General features: G+C 37.1%; 1 protein-coding gene across 3 annotated transcripts; it reads left to right on the forward strand.

The window, feature by feature from the left end:
• Nucleotides 1-6056: 6056 nt before the first annotated feature.
• Nucleotides 6057-21729, forward strand: LOC126828257 (caspase-3). 3 transcript variants are annotated; one of them, XM_050557930.2, is made up of 9 exons: nucleotides 6057-6195; nucleotides 9697-9853; nucleotides 10317-10536; nucleotides 11704-11825; nucleotides 12302-12481; nucleotides 13347-13563; nucleotides 15110-15265; nucleotides 16177-16286; nucleotides 16801-21729. In XM_050557930.2, the coding sequence occupies exons 2-9, from the start codon at nucleotides 9716-9718 to the stop codon at nucleotides 16951-16953; spliced, it is 1296 nt and encodes a 431-aa protein (XP_050413887.2). In that variant the 5' UTR covers nucleotides 6057-6195; nucleotides 9697-9715; the 3' UTR covers nucleotides 16954-21729. The 3 variants fall into 3 exon arrangements, with proteins under 3 accessions (XP_050413887.2, XP_050413886.2, XP_050413885.2); XM_050557929.2 differs by lacking the exon at nucleotides 6057-6195 and adding an exon at nucleotides 6756-6970; XM_050557928.2 differs by lacking the exon at nucleotides 6057-6195 and adding an exon at nucleotides 6756-6956.
• The last annotated feature ends 1017 nt before the right edge of the window (nucleotides 21730-22746 follow it).

Genomic DNA, 22746 nt, shown 5'->3' on the forward strand with positions numbered 1-22746 from the left:
TCACTGTAGGTAATAATAGTACCTTGTAACCATGACGAACAGGCTATACTGCTTTTCATAAGGCTGTAGATAGTAATGGTACCTTGTAACTAAGACGGACTGACCATACTTGTATTCATATGGTTGTAGGTAGTAGTAGTAGTACCTTGTAACAAGGACGGGTGTAGCACCATGGGTCTTTTGTCAGACGTGGAAAGCAGAAAATACATAAAACCGGTCGCCACATCTGGCGTTTAACCCATGCATCCTTTCTTACTACATATTATCATAATAGCGTTGTGAACGTCTAGTATTCTTCAGTACCGACCAGACTGCGCCATGGAGTGAGCTCCGTGGGTATATTTGCCCAGGCATGTGTTGACATTGTATTATACTATTAAAAAAAAGTAGGGGGTATTTGATTTTTAAGTGTTATTAAAGTCACCTAATGAAACTGACGAAGAAACAAATGACAAAATGAAATGAAGTTCACATTCATCGATTTATTCCAAATGATCGTTAGACTAAGTAAGGCACAGACTGACCATTATAAGGGTAAAATGATACCCGGGGTCAAACAGCAAAGTTACCACAGCATCACAACCAAGTCAGTAACGGGTAAATCCTCCTCTGTTTGCCAAACAAGCATTGATCCGACGTGGCATACTCCTAATGAGACGTCTAAGGTCATTTTGGTCCAGATTGTCCCATTCCTGTTGCAACGCAGCAGCAAGTTCTTGGACATTGGCAGGACGTTGTTGACGTTGACGTAACCTCTGTCCAAGCATGTCCCAGACATGCTCGATGGGGGAGAGGTCGGGACTCAGTGCTGGCCAAGGTAATGTGGTGATGTTCTGTTGTTGGAGGTAACCTGTAACGATCCTGGCCCTGTGACATCTTGCGTTGTCATCCTGGAAGATGAAACGGCGGCCATGACGTCGTGCGAACGGCACAACATGGACTGCCAAGATGTTGTCCCGGTAGTACTGGCCTGTAACACGCCCTGCAACAACATGTAAAGCCGTTCTTCCAGCAACAGTGATGCCTCCCCACACCATAACAGAACCACCCCCAAATCGATCATGTCTGATGACGTTAACGTCTTGGAAGCGCTCGTTTCGACGACGCCACACCCTCCTACGTCTGTCCAAAAAATCAACAGTGAACCTTGACTCATCTGAAAACATCACATTGCTCCAGCGTCGATTATCCCAGTGTTGACGATCCCTACACCAACGACGTCTTGCCTGAATGTGATGATCTCTCAAACAAGGGATCACGCGAGGACGTCGGGCGCGAAGGTGACCCCTATGCAGTCGATTCCGAATCGTCTGGCCACTCACTCTCACACCAGTGTCTGTTTGAAGACGAGCGCTGATCTGATTTGCTGTGATGACACGATTTCTCAAGGCCAAGGTACGGATAAATCGATCCTGGGCTTGAGTTGTCGCCCTTGGTCGACTTGAGCGTGGTCTGTCCTGTACAGATTGTGTATCACGGTATCTGGACCATAGCCTGCTTATGACAGACTGAGAAACATTCATCGTCCGCGCCACAACCGCCTGTGTTGTGCCGATCTGTAGCATGCCAAGGGCACGTAACCTTTCATTTTGGGTAAGCCGACGCATATCAAAATTTGTTTTCTGGTCACTAAAACAATTAAACTGATGTTTCCACCCTGGAATTCAATGCCACAATGACTGTAACATTCAAAGTCAGAGTCGTGCAAATCTTGGGTTGGACCCCCATGATGATCCCAAGCATCACCTGCATTCCATGCGGTAGCTATTGGTGCGTTTGGGCGTCACATGTAACTGGAAATGTTTCTTCTGTTAGGTTCTATAGTGACTTTTTTCGTAGTCATTTGCATATTTTAGTATTATGCCCCCAAAATCAAATATCCCCTACTTTTTTGGAATAGTATATATTCCATTTCATCCCAGCCACTGCTGAGAGCAAGTTAAAATTTCCTTTTCCCGTAGACAAGTCCATATGCCGAGAATAAACGTTCAGATTATGCTGAAGTCGCACGTGCAGCTAACTTGTTGTGGTGTTACCCCAGTTGCACTGAATTGTTTGCCAAAACGATCACACCTAACCTTACCATTATCGCACTTTGTAATAAGTATTTCCAAATCCAGGATTCCGGTGGCATTTTGACAGAAAAACGTTTAAAAACAAATTGAATTTGGTGCCTTCGGCCTTGACCCTTTATTCCGAGTAGGAGACTGGACACCAAATTATTTTGAGCGGAGATCACGCGAAACCAGAAATCCAAGATGGTGTCCAAAAATGGCGAGAAAAAATATGAAAACTCGATTTTCTCACTATTAAGGCATGTAGCCTAAGGTGTCGTTTTATGTTTTCGAGACTGCTGAGCACGAATTTGAGATAACCAAGATGGCGTCCAAAACTTACGGGAAAAATACAGAAATTCGAGAAAAAAAATTCAGTAGCGACCTAGATACCCAAGATGGCGGCCAAAAATGGCGGGAATAATATAAAAATTCGATTTAATAAATTTCTATGTACTAATAACATCATAGTGCCAAATTGGCTTCTCAAAGAATTGTCGAACTTCAGGTTGTCATTTTGAAAACTCTGACAGACAAATACTGTACATCAAAGGAGGGTAAACTGTTTGCGTTCTTTATTGACTTCAGAAAAGTATTTGAAACGGTAATGTTGGACTTTATAGAAAAAAAACTTCTTCAAATTGTAGATGGTTCAAATTTTTACATTTTGATTAAAAAATATGTAGCTTATCAGAAAAGTAAGGCGATAATTAACCAGATTGCTTCTTCAAATGCCCTGAACTAGTCACTAATGGACCATTGATTACTTTATGCTGATGATGTGGCAGTGAAAGTGGATTACAACCAAAACTTGATAAATTAGACGACTGTTATAAAGACTGGTGTCTTTCAGTAAATATTGATAAATCCAAAAATCTTATGTTTACTTAACAAGACTTTGTATTTCAAGGTATCACAGTTCACAATATATATTATCTTATCGCTATCTTGGTGTAATATTTTCTGCACCAGGTTCATTTTCACTAACCAAGGCTTTAAAACATGTTTTAAACTGTGTAAAGATGCATTATCTATAAATCCTCAGATTAAAACAAGTTTTTATATATTTGATCATACTATTAAACCCATAATATTGTATGGCAGTGAAATATGGGGAGCTTTTAATACACTTAGTCCTAAGTTCAAAAAAGGCTTCTCTTTAGAAAAGATATAACATGCTATAGAACCTGATAAGCTACATGTTAAATTTTGTAAATGTCTTTTAGCGGTACACAAAAAGAGTTTAAATTTTGCAGTTCTGGTCGAATTAGGTCGATCCCCATTGTATTTAGAAATTGTAAAGTCTCTTCTGTGTTTTTGGCATCACTCTGAGAGCTCATCTCCAGATTCATTATTAGCTCATGCTCTCGCAACTCGCAAAAAACTTCCCAAAGTTGGACAGTCATGGTTTTGCACTGTCACTGAATTATGTCAACTCTTGATTTTGCCTTTAATAAACACTTCATGTTATAAATTTTCGATATTTAAGACCAATTTGAAAAAGTTGCTGGTCAAATGTCATATAGAAACTTAATTGGCTTAAGCAAAGGGAATCATTGAATACTGGGAAACTAGATTTATATGCCCAACTTAAAACTAACTTTGGATATCAAAATTATCTATCCTTGAAGAAATGTGAATTCAGAAAGGATATCCCAATCTCAAAATATCCCTACATAGGCTCAAAATAGAAACTGGCAGGTATATAAGAGTAAATCACGCCTCTGTGAAAAATGCCTGTCGGGGAAAGTTGAGAACGAATTGCATTTTTTAATTGCTTGTACACATCTGGCTACAGACAGGAAATATTTATTTGAGGTTACTGAAAAATCCAATACTAACTTTATTAACTTGTGAAAATCTAGACATATTAAATGAACTTGGTCGCTTTTGCACAAGAACTTGCCATACAATTATTTTCTGTATCTTGGTTAAGCACCATACTGTGAATAATATATAGGCTTACATTATTTCTGACTTAATATTGAAGGTTAGGGCCTACTTATTTAAGTTGCTGTATTGGTCTGTAACATAGGCTACAGAGTTAAGTGGATTTGCCCCCCTTTCCATTAATAATGTACTCATGGCATGAGCCGTTTTTATCGGCATGAAGCCTTATTTAGTGCATAGGCCTACTATATTTATATTTAAAATACAAATGTGACGTCATCCTTTGATGTTGGCGTACAATTATTTCCAATAATGTACGGGCAACTTGCCAATTGTACATTATCTATACTAGACTCGCGTGACGTATATCATTGAAAAGCGCACGCGGGATAGTGTCTGTATTTTAAGTTGTTTAATGGTCTCGATCGAGCTAAAGACATTACGTAATATATTGAAACAACACTCGGCTAAGGCCTTCTGTAGTTTCAATATATTAATATTACTTAATGTCTCGCTCTCGACCATTAAACCATACACAGTCATGCTATTTTGTATATTTTTATTATTTGACTGTCATTTGGGTTGATCTATAGGCCTACCATATCCCCCGTGGACGTACCATATGCCGTCCTTGTCAGACCCTCAGTCCTGCACCACTGATAAGGACAGCTGTCTAGTCTCTTGGATGTCGGCTGTCCTGCACCAGAGTGACAATGAGAAACCATGCCAGAAAATCCCGATGAAATTTATACTCGACCAACACAGGGATCGAACCCGCGACACCAGATTATGGCGAGCTAGCATCTTACTCACTTGACTTATCAACCGTACGCGTATATATACTATTACTAAGCGTCATGGAAAACGCATCACTTTTTTTTCCCCAAATATTTTATTACTAGGTGGTTTGTATGTATAATATTATGCAATACTATGAACTATTGTTTGACACAATGCTCCCAAACTCAAAAAATATCGGCCCGTGTGCACAAAAAAAAAATTGCACGAGATACACATGAAAACCCCAATATTCACGTGCAGCATTGTGTGTGAGCCCTTTAAAAGCATGTTTTCAACTTAATGTGCAGTAAATGAACTGTGAAACGTCAATCTGGCGTAATTTATTGTTGGACGTGTGAAGGAATCGAGCTAGAGATGCCGAGAGTTACTGAAAATCAATGGAATGAAGCCATGGGAATGTCCAGGGCTGGGATGTCTACACGTGCTATTGTCAGACACTTCAATTGTCATCAGTCCACAATTGTAAGGTTGGTGGAACGTGTTCGAGTTACTGGATCAACACGTGACTGTCAACGTCCTGGTCCACAACGCGTTACCACAGAGGCGTTACAAATCAGGCTCAAGACCGCTACATCCGGGTCACTCATCTGCGTGACAGATTCCGCCCAGCGACTGGAACAGGTGCAGCAGTCATCGGAAGACAGGGACCAGTAAGTGCCAACACCGTAAGACGTCGTCTAAGAGAAGTAGGACTCCGTGCATAACGACCTTATATTGATATGGGCTCAAGGACACCAGACATGGAGAAGAGTAGACTGGCAAATAAGTGTGCTCTTCAGTGATGAGAGTCACTTTCATCTTTATCACGCTGATGGCCGTCAACGTGTGTGGAGACGTCTTGGGGAACGTCTTGGCAGACTGCTGCGTCTTCGAAACGAATCGATGGGGTGGGGGAAGTGTAATGGTGTGGGGCGAAGCTTCACATTTCATCACCGGACCGCCCTACACATTTGCAGGGGGCGCGTTAATTAATGCTGTAGCCTACCGTGATGATGGCCCGTGGAGGACACGCGCTACTGACATCTGTGTCGTACTTTTGGTTTTGACCCCTCTGACTTTGTACCCTTGATTACAGATTAAACATCCATAAGTGTACAATTGTGTTGTTATTGATGTGTCCCCATTTGAATATTGTTCACAATAAATAGCAAAATAAATGAGATATGTTTACAGGATCATTTTGTTATACGAAAAACTAAGTGATGCGTTTTCCATGGCGCTCAGTATAGTTGCTCCTATAATAGCCTATAATTATAAAGTGAAGGGGTGACCAATCGTGTTTCTAAAAATAGAACTGAGACCTTTCCAAGAAAAAGTCCTGTTATCTTAGAATCTACTATTACTATATGTCTTTAAAGCTTAAATGCGACAGCCCCTGTTTGTTTTGTATTCACAACCTAAACAAGTCGGCGCTGAAAGTCTCTACAAGAAGTAACATCGACTCATCGAGGTAAGTATTGTATAGGTATTATATATCTGGCTGGCTCAAATGCTGGCCGGATGTGATAATTACTCTCACTTAGTAAATTACACAGTTTACTATCAGATTCAGAATGCTACTTCCAGTTTGTGTAACTTCAAATAACGTGATTGAGAAATTATTGACGTTGCCACATTACTCCATTTGTGATAGAAAGCGTTCAACCTAGCGAAGTTATGGGGGGAAAGTCAGAGCCGGGCAAAGAGACCAGAGTTATTGTAAAGGTCGATGGGAATATCCCTGACCATGATTAAACCAAATAACCAATGACGCCTTCTAGTCTATTTATAGCTCGATAGGTTTTTTTATATATTATAATAGAACTTGGATCATACTATAAAATCTACCAATTGTTTTCCGTTTAGTACGTACGTAGTCCACGAGTAAATGCACAATAAATTGGTTAGTTTTAGGCATAGGCCTAATCCCTAAATAATTATATTAACATTAAGTTGATATTATCTTGGAAGTTGGATATTTTATATTTGTTCATTTTTCTTTACTTTGGTCCTAGTCTAAATCGTGTACGTTACAAATACAAGTTTCCAGATCCAGGTCGACAGTTGAAGCTGAAAACAAGTTGACAACTTTCCATTTCTTTCATTTACAACGCCTCTCGCGATTTAGTCTGTAGATGATATTGATAAAAACTTGAAGTGATTTATGAAATTGTGTTCTTTGGTGGAATAAACATATTTTAATTGGTTAATCTCCACTTTACGGTCAGACAGGTACGTACGCAAACGTAAGTAGAAATGGTTCCACCTGACTTCCGTCTTTGACTCAATTCTAAACAGAGAGAGAAATGGGGTTTACCGTCCACTCGCCACAAAGCAGGTCATTTCGGGACTAACATATGGTTTAATTATTTTATTTCAATAATGCGCTTCCGCGTAGGGGTCTTCAGCAGTGGGAGGAAACCGGAGGACCCGGAGAAAACCCACTAGGGTGGACAGGCAACCCTACTCCTTGTCACCATAGAAGTTCTATGTTGTCACTTACAACCAGGGAATCAAAACCACGCCAGTTGACTCAATGACAGGCCTTATGATACAGTGCGCACATGCTAACCATTCGGCCATCCACCCCCCCTCTAATTCTAAAGCATTGTACACCATGATACAATCAATCCATACAACCATTGGCTTGCCATATTATTATGTCTAATTAAAGGGGCATTATGTAAGATTGAGGTAAAAAGTTGACCTCTCTCGCTATGAATACTATGATAGTTAAAAAATAGATCATGAAAAAAGAATATGTTGAAAAGTGCCTCACTCTCACTCTGAACCGAGATATTAGAGATTCACTTTTCTTTTAGCCTGGTCTTGATCGTGATTACTAACCTTGGTAGGATAATAAATAAAATCTTGATTATCAATTTTTATGTATTCAAATCCACTAAATATCTCAGGCTAACGTTGGCATTGAGAGTTCATTAGGCCTATGGTTGGGTAAGTTAATTAATGTCCAATCAATCAATAGCTTAAATAGCATTTCAGACTTAAAGAAAGACCTGCAATAGGCAGATTTAGCTCTTGCATAATGTATGTTTAATAATTTATATAATATTTTAAAAGCCCAAAAGAAAATTTTGCAATAGGCAGATAATTTAGCTGTTACATAATGTGTGTTTAATGGTCAATACTTTGATGTTTTTGATAAAAAAATAATTTAATTCAAACCATGTTATTATACGTGTTGAAAATTTTGTTTGAGCAAAGCATCAATGTTCCAATGTTTCGAACACTGCTCCCATGAAGTTTTAATTCCTTTTATATGACAGGCCTACAGAGTTTGATCAATTGATATTCTAATATTGTTTTCATTTTCAAAGATATTACAAATTATCAAATGATATATAAACTATAATGCACTGGGGTACATTTTGGTACGCCCCACTTGATATGTGGTTCTATTGTCTTACACCTATTCTAAGTGTCCGCTAATGTGTTCGGAACAGTTGCCTAGCCTATGAAATTTATTTATTTCTGTTGTATTGCCATCAAGTGCAAATATTAATTATGTGACGACTTGTGTTGTTTCAATATATTACTTAATGTCTTACTCTCAACCATTAAACCACACATAATGGTTATTTATTCAGTTTCTTATTGCCTCATAGCGTTATTTTAGGACAATAGGAATCCCTTGCAAACTACAAACTACAATATTGTAAAAGATAAATCTCTAATAGTAGTAATAGGAATATTTTTTTTTTGATTTGATGTGACTCAACTCTTCAGGTACAAATTAGATTGTATGCAAAAACAGATCTGTTAACTTCCATTATGTAAGGGATTCAAATATCTGTAGTACCTTTTGACTTTGAGTTTACGTGAAACCAATAAGACCTGAGATGACCATGCAGCCCTTATAGTATATATTTAATTGACGCGTATACTATCTCCCTGACAATGTCTGTCTACTACATCATTAACACTGTTCATCATGTGCATTTTGCATACCGATAGTTCATTGGCCAATCACGCTATTTTACCGAGATTTCGCCTAATAGTTTGGATGCAGCTATGGCGGGTGGGGCGCCAGGCAGGGTAAGCTTACTCTTCCGGACACCTGTTACCACTGTTTGTCGTGTATTTTGTACACGGTGCACAGTCCATATGCTGATTACACTATTTTGCCTTATTACAGTATTTTGCCTATACCGTTTTTTTAGGACTTCGAATTTTGTCTAATGGTTTGGATTGTTCGTACTTGGTTTTATTTTATTATATACTGTGATGATGATTAATTTGTTAATATTTGTGTATTATTTAAAAGATGGGTTCCCGCGTACAAACTGGGTGATTTAATGGTATATATGGACTAAAAACATATTTAAACTAATTAATTTGTCATAACTTTGCTTCAAATCCTTCTCAAACATTGTAATTGTGAAGGAATGTCCTGCTATAAAAATTTGATCAAACCAGGTAATGTGTACGTCACATGACTTACCTCTCTTGGAAGTCAGAGGAGAATTCATTGCATACATAAGACGATGTTATCTTTAATCGCTTACTATTTATTACCAATATCGAATCCTAATTAAATTCTCGGGTTATCCACTACCCGCGTCTTTTTCCGTCATTTGTATCTCAGAAAGTGTTGTACATCTAACTCTTTATAAAGTTTATCAACTTGTACATCATGTGCTCAATGTTCGCGTGTGACCTTTGACATCACGCGTGCAGAAATTCCTAATTGTCAGGCTGTTGATTAGGGGAACCCTTACATTTTTATCCTGTATACGCTCCATGAGTGTTTTTCGGGGAATCCAGTATTTTTCTAGTAAGATTGGATATCTCTACTTTCTATATATACCAAAATTACCATACTTTTATTGGAAATAACCACCCGATAAATACTTTTCTGGGAACCCATCTTTAAGTCTAACTAAAAGTTAGATGACCTAATTATACTTGATGAAATATATCTTTAAACCTGTTTACCTTTTATTTCATGCAGATTTTGAATTACAAGCACGATGATGTCTGAGAGAGATAAGAGACTGTTACAGGTCAACCGTGAAAATCTTCTTAAAAACATTTTTGATGTGGACAGTGTTGCATCTCACTTACTTGCTGACGAAGTCATTACAGATTCTATGCATGACGAAATAGTGGTAATATATTTTGGTTGTCCATGTTCATGTGTCCTCACATTGAACACATACCCTGACATCTTGCCCTGTTAAAGGACAATATTGGTGTCAGTCATTATTACATATGTGATAACTGGTTAAACACATTTCAATTATGACTTTAACACAGAGATCATTGCTATGGTAGATGTGTAACAAACACTTGAGGAAACGGTAAGTGACGACAAAAATGATAATAACAATTTTTCTTTTTTTTGAATTGTCAGATATCCTCTCACGGTCTCTTATAACAACTTTTCGTCTTCAACGGAATTATCAGTGAAATGAAATTCGACCATGTATCTGTTATTGTTCATTACTTCTGTCAGTTTGTCATTTTTGTCATCACTTCCTGTTTCTTCAAGTGTTTGTTACAGATCTACCATAGCAATGATCTCTTTAATTTACATATATTATAAATTGATTTAAATTTGTGTTTTAACAGAGCCATAGGACCAAAGCTAGTAAAATTCGTGAATTGTTGACAATTATACCACGACGAGGTGAAGATGCTTTCAACCAGTTTTATGAAGCTCTAGTAAAAACAGATGAAGGAGCAGCAGCTGATTTACTCAAGCCTGAATTAAAGGAAATGAGAAAAAAAGGGAAAATTCCTCTCGCAAGTCATACAGTTGTAGATGAAGAACATGATGGCCTTCCAACAGGTAAAACATCTTAAAACAGAGTTTTGGTGTCCATATGGTCTAAAGTGTATGCTACAGTTTCCTCCCACTACTAAAGACCAATAAATACAAGCGAATTATTAAAATTAAATTGAGCTATATGTTAGTCCAGAAATGACATAGATTGTGTAAAGTGGATGTTGAACCCAGTTTCTCTCTTTCTCTTTATCACAGATAAATGAAATCTGATTAAAACACAGATCCTATTTTGTTTCGCTTTTTTTTATAGTTCAAAATTTTGTTTTACTTGTCTTTACTACATTAGGATCTTGAAGAGTTGTTATATAAACCATGTTCTAGTTGAGTTAAAGGATTAGCCAATGAAACGGTCTTTTAATCAAATTTCTTATCATACTCTGATGTCATAGGATCAAAAGTTGCTTGCATGACCTCTGATGCGACCTCCCACTACAACTGGTCAGATCTTTGTAGTGAAAAACCTGGAAGCCATCGAAAGTATAACAAAAAAAATATAGATCTGTATTTTAATCAGATTGGTTTAACATCATATTGTTCTGCAAAATCAGACTAATGAAGTCATGACAGCAGCGCTTCCACCTACTCTTTTAATTAAGGGCACACCAACACATGCATTGGTGGATCTTGTTTTTATACGCCCACATTGAAATGTGGTTGTATATTGTCGTCGCCCTCGTCCATCCCGCGTCCACAATTGCTTGTGGACGCTCTGGAGGCTAAAGTTAATATCTGATTGACTTCAAATTTATACATGAGACGACGAAGACTATTGATTTTCAGTGATTTCCGATAATTACTGCCAGAGTTATGGCCCTTGATCACTTTGAAAAATCTTGTGGACGCTCTAGAGGTCAAAGTCAATATCTGATTGACTTTAAATTTATACACAGTGTTTAAGGTCATGGGACGAAGACGCCTGATGATTTTCAGTGATTTTCGATAACCTTGTGAACACCCTAAGATCGTATTATGGACATTATTTACAGATTGTACCCCGACCACAACCTGTTTTATGATTTTCTAGGGGCTTTTCCGGAATGTAGTGAGAATTAGTTTAGTGTCCGGGGCTTATCTCTGATATTTGCAGTGGTCTTGATTCTTGAATAATACCCAATGTTTGTCTCTCTATAATGTCAATTACCACAAACAAGCATTCAATTCTTCTTTTAGATTGGCCTGATGAGTCAGAAGATTTCAAAGGTAACATCGTTGTAAAAAAAACTGAAGATGGTACTTCAATGCATAAAAAGTTTAAAATGATATTAGTTCAACCAATTAACAATTCATTACCAGTAAGTATTATAAAGATATAATATCTTATCCCATCACAAATATACATCAATTTTATGGTGGAATTGTTCATTTGGTCGAAAGGATTAACCCTATAGAATTTCAAGATATGAAAAAGTCATCATCCTATTTATGTTTGAACCTATTAAATATTGTGAAGAGAAAACAGTACAAAGTTTTCTTATCTGTATTCGAGTGCAAGGAAATGCCCTATTGAATTCCAAAATTATAGTGTTCTTATGTGATAATGGGCAATGTCAGCAAATATTATATCAAGTAAATGCTGGGATGGGGCATAAGGAATTACTTTGATATTTTATGAAACCTTGTGACTGTGATACTGGATGATGTTCTCAATGGAATTTCTTGATGAGAGCTTACTTAAATCTTTGGTGGGATTGGTTGTCAATACGTTCAGACTTTGCTGCTGGTATAGGAGGGACCTGTCCAAAGTTTAATTCCATAAATTACATTTCAGATCTATTCTATGAAAAACAAGCCACGAGGATTTTGTGTTGTTATAAACAATGAAGATTTTACTGATTCAAAAATAAAGATGGAAGATCGTACAGGATCAGAAAAAGACTATAATGCATGTCTTCAATTATTCACTGAGTTGAATTTTGAAGTTAAGACATTTGGCAACAAGACAGCATTTGTATGTTTATTATAATTTATCATACTCAAAATTGAATTAAGCTGATCTGATGTGTTATTCCCATTAGCGTGGATTAAAATCTATATGATGTTCAAATTATGTTTCGAAATATTGATCAGAAGTCAGTTTGTTTTTATATGCCTACATTGAAATGTGATTGTATATTGTCAATGGTCTGCGCATAGGTCCAGTGTCTACAATTGCTTGCAGTGGATGCTCTAAAGGTCATGAGACGAAGAAACCTATTGCTCACATTGAAAACACCAGTGGATGGTTTAGAGGCTAAATTTAATATCTGATTGACTTACAGAGCATTCAAGGTCATTGATTTTCAACGATTTCCATTAATTACTGCCATAGTTATGGCCCTTGATCACTTTGAAATCTCTTTATACATAGTGTTCGAGGTCATGAGACAATGAAACCTATGGATTTTCAACAATTTCCCACAAGGTCATGAGACAAAGAAACCTGTTGATTTTCAACAATTTAAGATAATTACTGCAAGAGTTCCAGAGTTATCGTCCTTGATCACTTTGAGTAATCTTGTGAACTCTCTGGAGGTCAAAGTGTAAGCCTGGGACAGAACAAGATGCCAAACAGATCCTAATAAATGGGTTCTTACTCTTAATCAATTTTTAGTGTATTGTAAATGCTTTCATTTTCCAGCAATAGACATAATATACGATAACCCTTGTTGACCGCATGGACAGCTTACATGCTGTGGGTGTATGTTTCATTGCCTGGCTACCTTTATTTTAATTTTAGTTTTATTTTGTAATTTTAGTTTTATTTTTTGGCATAAACCATCAACAGCTTTATCTCAATATCAAACTATAAATTGTTGTTGGTTTCTTATTTCAAGCAACTTGAAGAGATTGCACAAGCTTATAGTAGAAAAGATCATTTGAATTATGAATGTTTTGTGATGATTGTAATGTCACACGGATCTAAAGGGAACATATATGGGGTGGACGGTGAAGAAGTTGAGATCGAAAGACTAACCAATTGTTTTAATAAAGTTAACTGTCCTTCATTAAAAGGAAAACCAAAGTTATTCTTTATTCAAGCTTGTCAGGATGGTAGGTATAAGAGTATAATCTATTGTTTACATCAACAGAATATCAGTTATTTAAATTAGCATTTATTTGAAAACGTTTTAGGCATCCTTAAGATAATCCTTCTACCATAGCTTTATGGGAATCAGCCACTCATGGTATAGTTCACTATTTAAACTAAGATGCATTAATTAAAGGGGAGTTGGGTGGCCGAATGGTTAACGCATGAGCTTTGGAGCACAGGGTCTGTCATTGAGTCATGTGACGTGCATTCAATTCCCCTCTTGTTTTTTCTTCGGGTCCTCTGGTTTCCTCCCACTGCTAAAAACACATATGCGCAAGCGACTTATTGAAATAAAATTGAACTATATGTTAGTCCCAAAATGACCTGGTTTGTGTCAAACCATCTCTCTCTCTCTTTTGTATGAGCTAAATCTGCCTATTGCAGGTCTTTCTGTTGGCTTCAAATGACATAATATATAAATAATTATTTATATATATATTCACATATTCACAAGTCTGTATAGTGGGAGCCCCGAGGGGAGGGGGGTGAACGTAGCTGAAAAATGTACCAATTTTCTCCAAAATGGTATCAATGCATGTATATCTGGTATCATCAGAATTTTAGTCTGATGGGTTTCTGATGGTGGGTGTGGCTATGAGGGTTGTGATTCTGGGCGTGAATTCTTGCTAGATTAGCTCAAAGTGTACCACATGAAAATCGTGCAGAAGTGGAACGTACATCTTCAGGTATTACAAAAACACTATAACAGACATTTCTAGTGGTGGCATACCCCTGACAGAGCTATGTGTTTGCAAAAAATTGATTTTTGAGCAAAAAACGTTTTATTGGGCTAAAAATGCATTTTTGAAAAAAGAAATTGGCCCTGCAGCCACAGTTTATTGCCTTATCCTAGCATACAGCGACCTATGAGGGAAATTTTTCTTGGTCACCGGCACTACAGTTTAACATCCTACTGTTCTGCTCAGAATGAGCTAATGAAGACACACATATAATATGCTGTGAGGGAAATTTTTCCCAGACAGCGGCGCTACGGCCTACTCTTATATCCAACTCCAACTGCCAAGGGATCTTTTAAGTGCACATCAATGTGTACACGGGACCTCTGTTCTTTTGTCCTAGCTGAATGAAAGACCCTCTTTCCTACGCCAATGGCAAGGGGCAACCACGCCGGAAAATCCTGATGAACTTTATTAGCCAATACAGATCTTGATCACTGAGACACCCAAGATTGATTGCATCGAGACTTCAGTTCAGTTCAGTGCAACGGTTAAAATGAATTTTTTTTTTCTCACATTTTTACGTGTTTGATAAAGACAAGAGAACCGTTGATGAAACATTGCCAGAAATAAACATCCAAGTAACTTGTATTCCATATAATTTCTCTATGTTGTACATATTTAAGAAGTTTATTTAATACAATTTATTAGTATCCTGTGCACGCTGCACAGATATTTTTGATTAAGACTGGATGACAAAGTTGCTGCAGACCCATCATTTTAAATTTTAAACTGTTATTCATGTTTCTCCTTTTTATGTCTTATTCAGTCAAACAAGAAAACATCACACAAACAGTTATCACCGAGGAGGAAATTTCAATTTCAAAGAAAATGGATAAACTACGTATAAGTAAAGATGCATCAGATGGTGATGGTGAAGCTGCTTCAATGACAGACTTTGTCATTGCTATGGCAACAATGCCAGGTAATTTTTTTTTTTTTAAGTACAAAAATTCAATAAACGGCAGGGCGGGAAATGTTTGCCTGCCTACTTTTTGCTGGCTGGAAATATTTACCACTGAGTGAAAATATCTAGTGAAATTTACTTAAATATACATTATGCAAGAGCTAAATTGGCCTATTGCAGGTCTTTCTTTAGGCCTGAAATGTTATCTAAATTATTAATTAGACATCAATTAACTCATCCAGACTATAATCAACTCTCGATGTTATCGCTAGCCTACAATATTTACTGGATTAGAATCTGATCTGCTGCTCAACGCTCATTGATGATTAAATCAAAAAATGGATAATCGAGACTATGTTTCTTTTATCGTACCGACTTTAGTAATGATGATCAAGGCTAGGCCTAAAATTCAATCACTAAATTCTCTGTTCAGAAGGGATCAATTTGACTAAAATTTTCAGCAAATTCCCTTTACATTATCTAGTTTTTAACTTTTATAATGAGAACTGCCAGCTCTTTATCTAATCTCCCAATGTATCTTTAATGTTAAGCAATTTAACTTCTGACCAAAATACTTGCATAATACCTCGCATATGTTTAATTATTCCTTTCCAAAATTGTTATGTAAGAAATACTGCGAAGAAGGTGATCAAGCGCAATGATGCACTGCATCATTTTAAGTCAATATGGCTAATAAGAGCTGATTTCTCACTACACTAGTTTTCATCTGGCAAATATCTATGCATGTTCATCTAAAAAGAAATGGTACCATAAACAAATATGGCGGCTTGAGTGGAAATGTCCACAGCTCATTTCTCGGTTTATGTAACCATTTAAAACACTCAACAAAGCTATGTCAGCAACACAAAAAAACTGCTGATGGCCATATAATCGGTGCCTGGCAACAATGTTCATATTTTTTATTGTAGGTTATGTTTCATGGAGAAGAATAGATATTGGAACATGGTTTATTCAAGCCATTGTCTATATATTTAAAAATTATTCACATCAGAGAGATATTAATGGATTAATGACATATGTAAGTTTCCTTTCAAATACCAAAGACAGTTAAACATTGCCTATTCACCGATAATTTATAGAAGGCTGAATTATCCTGAATTATTGTGGGTGGTTGAGTGGTCTAATGTGTGCACTTTGGATCATAAGGTCTGTAATTGAGTTAAGTGTCATGGTTTTGATCCATACTTGCAGGTGACAAGCAGTAGAGTTGCTGTCCAACCTCATGGGTTTTCTCCAGGCTTTCTCCCACTGTATTGGCAAAGAAAGTTTATCTGGGTTTTACATCGTAAAATTAATGTCCCTTGGCAGATGGATTTCGATATAAGAGTAGGCCATAGTGCCGCTGCCCGGGCAAAATTTCCTCAAAGCACACTGTATGGCATATGGCCGTCTTTTTTAGCCCAGTGGGAGCAGAACAGTAGGACATTAAACCCCATTTCATTTGATGTATTAAATTGAAACAATGGGAGAAAGAAATACCATATTTTGATAGGTTTAGAGTTGTGTCTAACATCAGATTATTTCAATTACAGGTTAACAATTTAGTTCAGAAAGCAGGTGGAGGGGATAGACAATGTTCTGTTTTTAGATCATCCCTCAGTAAAGATTTTTATTTCTTCCCTGGTCTTGATGAAACACAATTTAGAAGCCAGCCACTCAATCAGATGTTAATGGAACCTAATTAATATTACAAATATTATGCAAATAAACCCCCCCCCCCCCGACTTAGCCCTGTGAAATACATTAAATAACAGAAAACAATATGTGAAGGATTGAAACATATGTATTATAAATGTGAAGTGAATCGGTTAACTCTTCTTCTACTTTGAAAAGTTTATCAAGATTGCGATCTTTGTTAAAGATACATTAGTTAAGAGTTTATAAAGAATTAGCCATTTTTGCTATAATAATTCAAAAATAGATGATAAGAAAAGAAAATGTTGAAAATTTCAGTCAAATTACTTTGTTCTGAACGGAATTGTCACTGTTGGAAGTTTGGACTAGAAAAAGGCATCAATTGTGTCTGCACCGTCTATGAGAATTGGCTATCGTTTGATTGACAGACGATAACTCCACTCACATATTCTCGATTATCAGGTAACATGCTCAATGGCTATGGTAGCCTCGCTTGGCAGGCCTTTTATCACCAGTTTCCGGTAGTGACATCAGCGACTATCGGTAAACGTTCACTTGGTCCGCCATTTATTGATTTAATTTCAAATGGACGCCTGTTTAAATCCGAACTATATCCAAGCCATCTGATGGTCTACAGAGTTGATTTTGAGCTTGTCATGTAAATAAAGGTCTAATTAATAATTTCTATAACATCTTAAGCCTAAATAAAGACTTGCAAAAGGCAGATTTAGCTCTTGCATAATGTATGTTTTGTTAAGTCAAATTTGACTTTGATTTGTCATTCTTAGTCGTATTTTGTCCATTCTTTGTCATAGATTGGATTGCAGTATAATTACATTTTCATAGACTGATCCAGAGCAGTAGAAATCAAATCCTTGTTGGATCTTTCATAATTGATTGACAAGCTCTTTCATGTTTCTGCAGACAGCTTAGGATTTTGACCTGATCTTGACATTAAAAACCCATTGCTGCTAAAATGATGCAGTCCTTATTGTGATACTGAAATAGTTTTGTTTGAACTTGAAACGAAACAAAAATGACACAAGGTAATTAGTAATATAACATGGAATTGTATATATCTATGTGAGTTAATTAGCTGATTTTTTTGTCCCCCGCCTTTCGAAGAAAGCAGGGGACTATTAAAATGGGTCTGTCCGTCTGTCTGTCCGTCTGTCTGTCCGTCCGTCCGTCCGTCTGTCTGTCCGTCACACTTTTTGGGACACAATAACTCTCTTCCTAATTGAGCTAGAATGTTCAAACTTGGTGTATGTGTTTATTAGGTCAATGCCTTGATGGAGTTCGAAGATGAGCATTTTCCGCTTAGGGTAAGCAGAGATAAGCAATTTGATTGGTTGATGCTTTGGGACACGATAACTCTCTTCCTAATTGGGCTAGAATGTTCAAACTTGGTGTATGTGTTGATTAGGTCAATGCCTTGATGGAGTTCGAAGATGAGCATTTTCCGCTTAGGGTAAGCAGAGATAAGCAATTTGATTGGTTGATGCTTTGGGACACGATAACTTTTAATTGAGCTAGAATGTTCAAACTTGGTGTATGTGTTTATTAGGTCAATGCCTCGATGGAGTTCGAAGATGAGCATTTTCCGCTTAGGGTAAGCAGAGATAAGCAATTTGATTGGTTGATACTTTGGGGCACGATAACTCTCTTCCTAATTGAGCTAGAATGTTCAAACTTGGTGTATGTGTTGATTAGGTCAATGCCTTGATGGAGTTCGAAAATGAGCATTTTCCGCTTAGGGTAAGCAGAGATAAGCAATTTGATTGGTTGATGCTTTGGGACACGATAACTTTAGTTCTAATTAAGTGAGATTGATGAAACTTGGTGTATAGTTTCATGACAGTAATACCTTGACTAAGTTTGATAATGAGCATTTTCTGCTCAGGGTAAGCAGCAATTTGATTGGTTGATACTTTGGGGCACGATAACTCTCTTCCTAATTGAGCTAGAATGTTCAAACTTGGTGTATGTGTTGATTAGGTCAATGCCTTGATGGAGTTCGAAGATGAGCATTTTCCGCTTAGGGTAAGCAGAGATAAGCAATTTGATTGGTTGATGCTTTGGGACACGATAACTTTAGTTCTAATTAAGTGAGATTGATGAAACTTGGTGTATAGTTTCATTACAGTAATACCTTGACTAAGTTTGATAATGAGCATTTTCTGCTCAGGGTAAGCAGAGCGATACGCAATTTGATTGGTCGAGACTTTGGAAAACAATAACTCTCCTACTTTGATTGTTAGACTATAAGTAAAGATATACTGTTTGATTGTTCAATACTTTGTAAAAGATAATTTGTGATAAATTTATATGTGTCCTCTAATTATTTTCCTATTTCGGCGGGGGACATCAGCCTCACTGTTGGCTTGTTTTTTAATGATTGAGCTTATTGCCAATGTCTTCACAGATCAGTATTGTATGTCCTTAGTTAAATGGGGGGGTTGGATGGCCGAATGGTTAGTGTCTGAACGCTGTATCATAAGGTCTATCATTGAGTCAGCTGGCATGGTTTCGATTCCCCAGCTGTACGTGACAAGGTGTAAGGCCGCCTGTCCAACCTCTTAGGTTTTCCCTGGGTCTTCCAGTTTCCTCCCACTGCTAAAGACCCCTCCGCTCAAGCAGATTATTGAAATAAAATTGAACCATGTTTGTCCCGAAATAGCCTAGTTTGTGTGAGTGGACGTTAAACTCTCTCTCTCTCTCTCTCTCTCTCTCTCTCTTCCTTAATTAAATTCTGTCTAATAAAGAACATTCAAGTCTGTTTAGTATTTACAAAGATATTGTCACTAGACAATACAAACAAGCTAACAGTGAATAGTACTCAAGCTATATTGATTTATAGCAGACTTAGTATTTGACAATAATAATATCATGAAAACAAATATTCTGGTTCTCAGATATTATTGTATCAAATAACTGGCCCATTTTTCTTTTAAAAAATAAATAAATAAAGGATTGTCTGGATCATTGGTTACTGCATGTTTATATTTCTCCTGGTTATATTTGAAGCAAACCAGAAGAGTACTGTAGGCACAGTTATCAAGTATGCATCCTGTATAAATGTTAAATGTTATTGACAATCATGAATCATACTGGATAATCACACATTACATTTCTATAAATAACATTATGAGGTAAATGTTTTGCCTTTAAATGTGATGTTTGTGATTGATAAGTCAATTAGCAACATGATCCTTTGACAAAAAGGGGGTTGGATGGCTGAATGGTTAGGACGTGCGCGCTGTATCAAACGGCCTGTCATTGAGTCAACTGGCGGGGTTTGTTTCCCCGGTTGTACGTGACATGGAGTAGGGTCGCCTGTCCAACCTCGTGGGTTTTCTCCAAGTCCTCCGGTTTCCTCCCACTGCTAAAGACCCCTATGCGCAAGCGAATTATTGAAATAAAATTGAACCATGTGTTAGTCCCGAAATGACCTAGTTGTGTCGAGTGGATGTTAAACCCCATTTCTCTCTCTCCCCCTTTGACAAAATACCAAAGCAACCCCCCCCCCCCCCCCCCCCGCATCAGATTTTTGTGAACGATCATATATATTTTTTTTATGTGGCCTAAACTTGTTTTATTAATTGTGATCTTATTTGACAATATGAGTCTTATGATTATTTTATGTGGTCTCATGCTTTCAGATAAAAATACTTAGCTCAAATAAACTTTGTGTTCTTATGTAACTAAAATAATTTTTTTTTTAATATTATTAATATTAAGGAGCTTTGAAATCTGATTAAAACACAGTTCGTTTTTTATAGTTCAAAATTTTATTTTACTTGTCTTCACTAGTAACCTACGTTCATACGTTCAGGTTGATGTAAGGGCTTAGCTAATCAAATGATCTTTTGAGCCAAATTCTTACCATGCTGTGTCCAAACACTGTGGCTAGACAATTTTCCGGCGTGGTTCCCCCTTGTCAGTGATGCAGGACGGAGGGCCTGACAAGGACAGCTGTCTAGTCTTTCGGATGATACGAAAAACCGAGATCCTGTGTATATATTGGAATGCACGTAAAAGATCCCCTAGCAGTTGGAATTCGATATAAGAGTAGGCGATAGTGCCGGTGCCCGGGCAAAATTTCCCTCATAGCACACTGTATGGCGTATGCCTGTCTTCATTAGCCCAGTATAGGAGCAGAACGGTAGGACGTTAAACCCCATTTCATTTCTGTGGCTAGACATTCACATAGTCTAGTCCTAAAACAAGATGTCCATGCCCATGAAATTAATTTAAGAATTGCCATTTCAGAAAATACATTTGCATTGCCAGTTCAGTATCAAACACTCTTAATTTTTTTATTGTAAAATTTGTCTTCATGGGCCATATCTATGTTTTTTAAATTAATCCTCAGATTCTTCATCAAGATCCGTGGTTGTTTATAATAATGCATGAATTATGGGATTTATTTCGGGAAGGGGCACAACTCTTACTTATACTGGATAATCAACCACATAAAAAAACACCCCCCCCCCCCCCCCCCCCCCCCGTTTACTTATGGGCAATTGAAGAAAACAAAACAAAGCAACAGTAGTATTTCGAAATAGCTGATTAGTGAGTAGAATAATAGGGTCAAAAGTCACTTGTATGAACCCTGACATGATCTCCCATTTCAATTGGTCAGATTTTCATTGAAAATATAAAATATAGATCTGCATTTTAATCAGATTGTAAATTTTTGTCAATAATGTAAATTAAATAATTGTAATGCAAGTAAAATACTTTATTAACATATAATTTTTTGCACCTAAATATTGTCTATAAAATGGTGTCTTAAGTACAGTATAATTGCAGATATAAAATGTCTGAATAATATAAAATGTATCTTGTGTTTTTATTTCAAACAAAGTGAAGACTTGATAGAATATTCTCTGGTTATATTCTCTCGATCCCCTGAAAAATGTCAATCGAGGAAACATGAGAATTTTAAGCGACAAGGTATGTGTAACCTGAATATGATTCCATCTCGACCCATTACTGTAGCTGAAAATTGTGATCATGTCACAATACAGATTTTGAAACTACCATAACTAGGACACTTAAAATCCCTTCTTACTCAAGAAGTCTGACAGTTTGGACCATTCTGGATTGACAATCGAGCTGTTGACTTCAGTTCTAATTGTGTGTGAGTGATAAAGTGTATGATTTCATTACCTAAGCAGAGAGATAAGTAAATTGAGTTCACAATGCTTTTGTAAAAATATAAATATGCAAGTAAATAATATATTTATTTTGGAATTGAGACAGGAGACACCAGCCTCACTGCTGGGTGGTTTCGGGGACTTTCTTGACTAAATTAAAAATATGATACCATTGTAGTATGGATGTAAATATGGGTGTGCTGTGTGATTGTTTGTGTATCCGGGGATGATGTCTAAATTGTTCTGTTTTGTCTTCAGTTTAAATATACTGGCTTGGTCATGGGGGATTCTTTTTCGCTTAGTTCATCCAGATTTTTCGGAATGGTTCTACCTTGTCAGGGATGCAGGTTGGAGAGCCTGGCAAAGACAACTGTCTAGTCGTTCGGATGGGACAAAAAACCAAGGTCCTGTGTACACGTTGGCGGGCACGTAAAAGATCCCTGACAGTTGGAATTTGATGTAAGAGTTGGCCGTAGTGCCACTGTCCGGGCCAAATTTCCCTCATAGCATACTGTATGGCATATGCCCATCTTGATTAGCCCAGTTCGGGGCAGAACAGTAGGACGTTAAACCCCATTTCATTTCATTTCTTTTTGGCTTTGGCCTTGGGTCATGGGTTCAGTTCCAGACAAGAGCACCCTGTCACATTGGCCCCCCAACTTTGAATCTGATAAATTATAA

Source organism: Patella vulgata, chromosome 7 (genome assembly GCF_932274485.2).
Source record: "Patella vulgata chromosome 7, xgPatVulg1.2, whole genome shotgun sequence".
NCBI classification, from domain to species: domain Eukaryota; kingdom Metazoa; phylum Mollusca; class Gastropoda; family Patellidae; genus Patella; species Patella vulgata.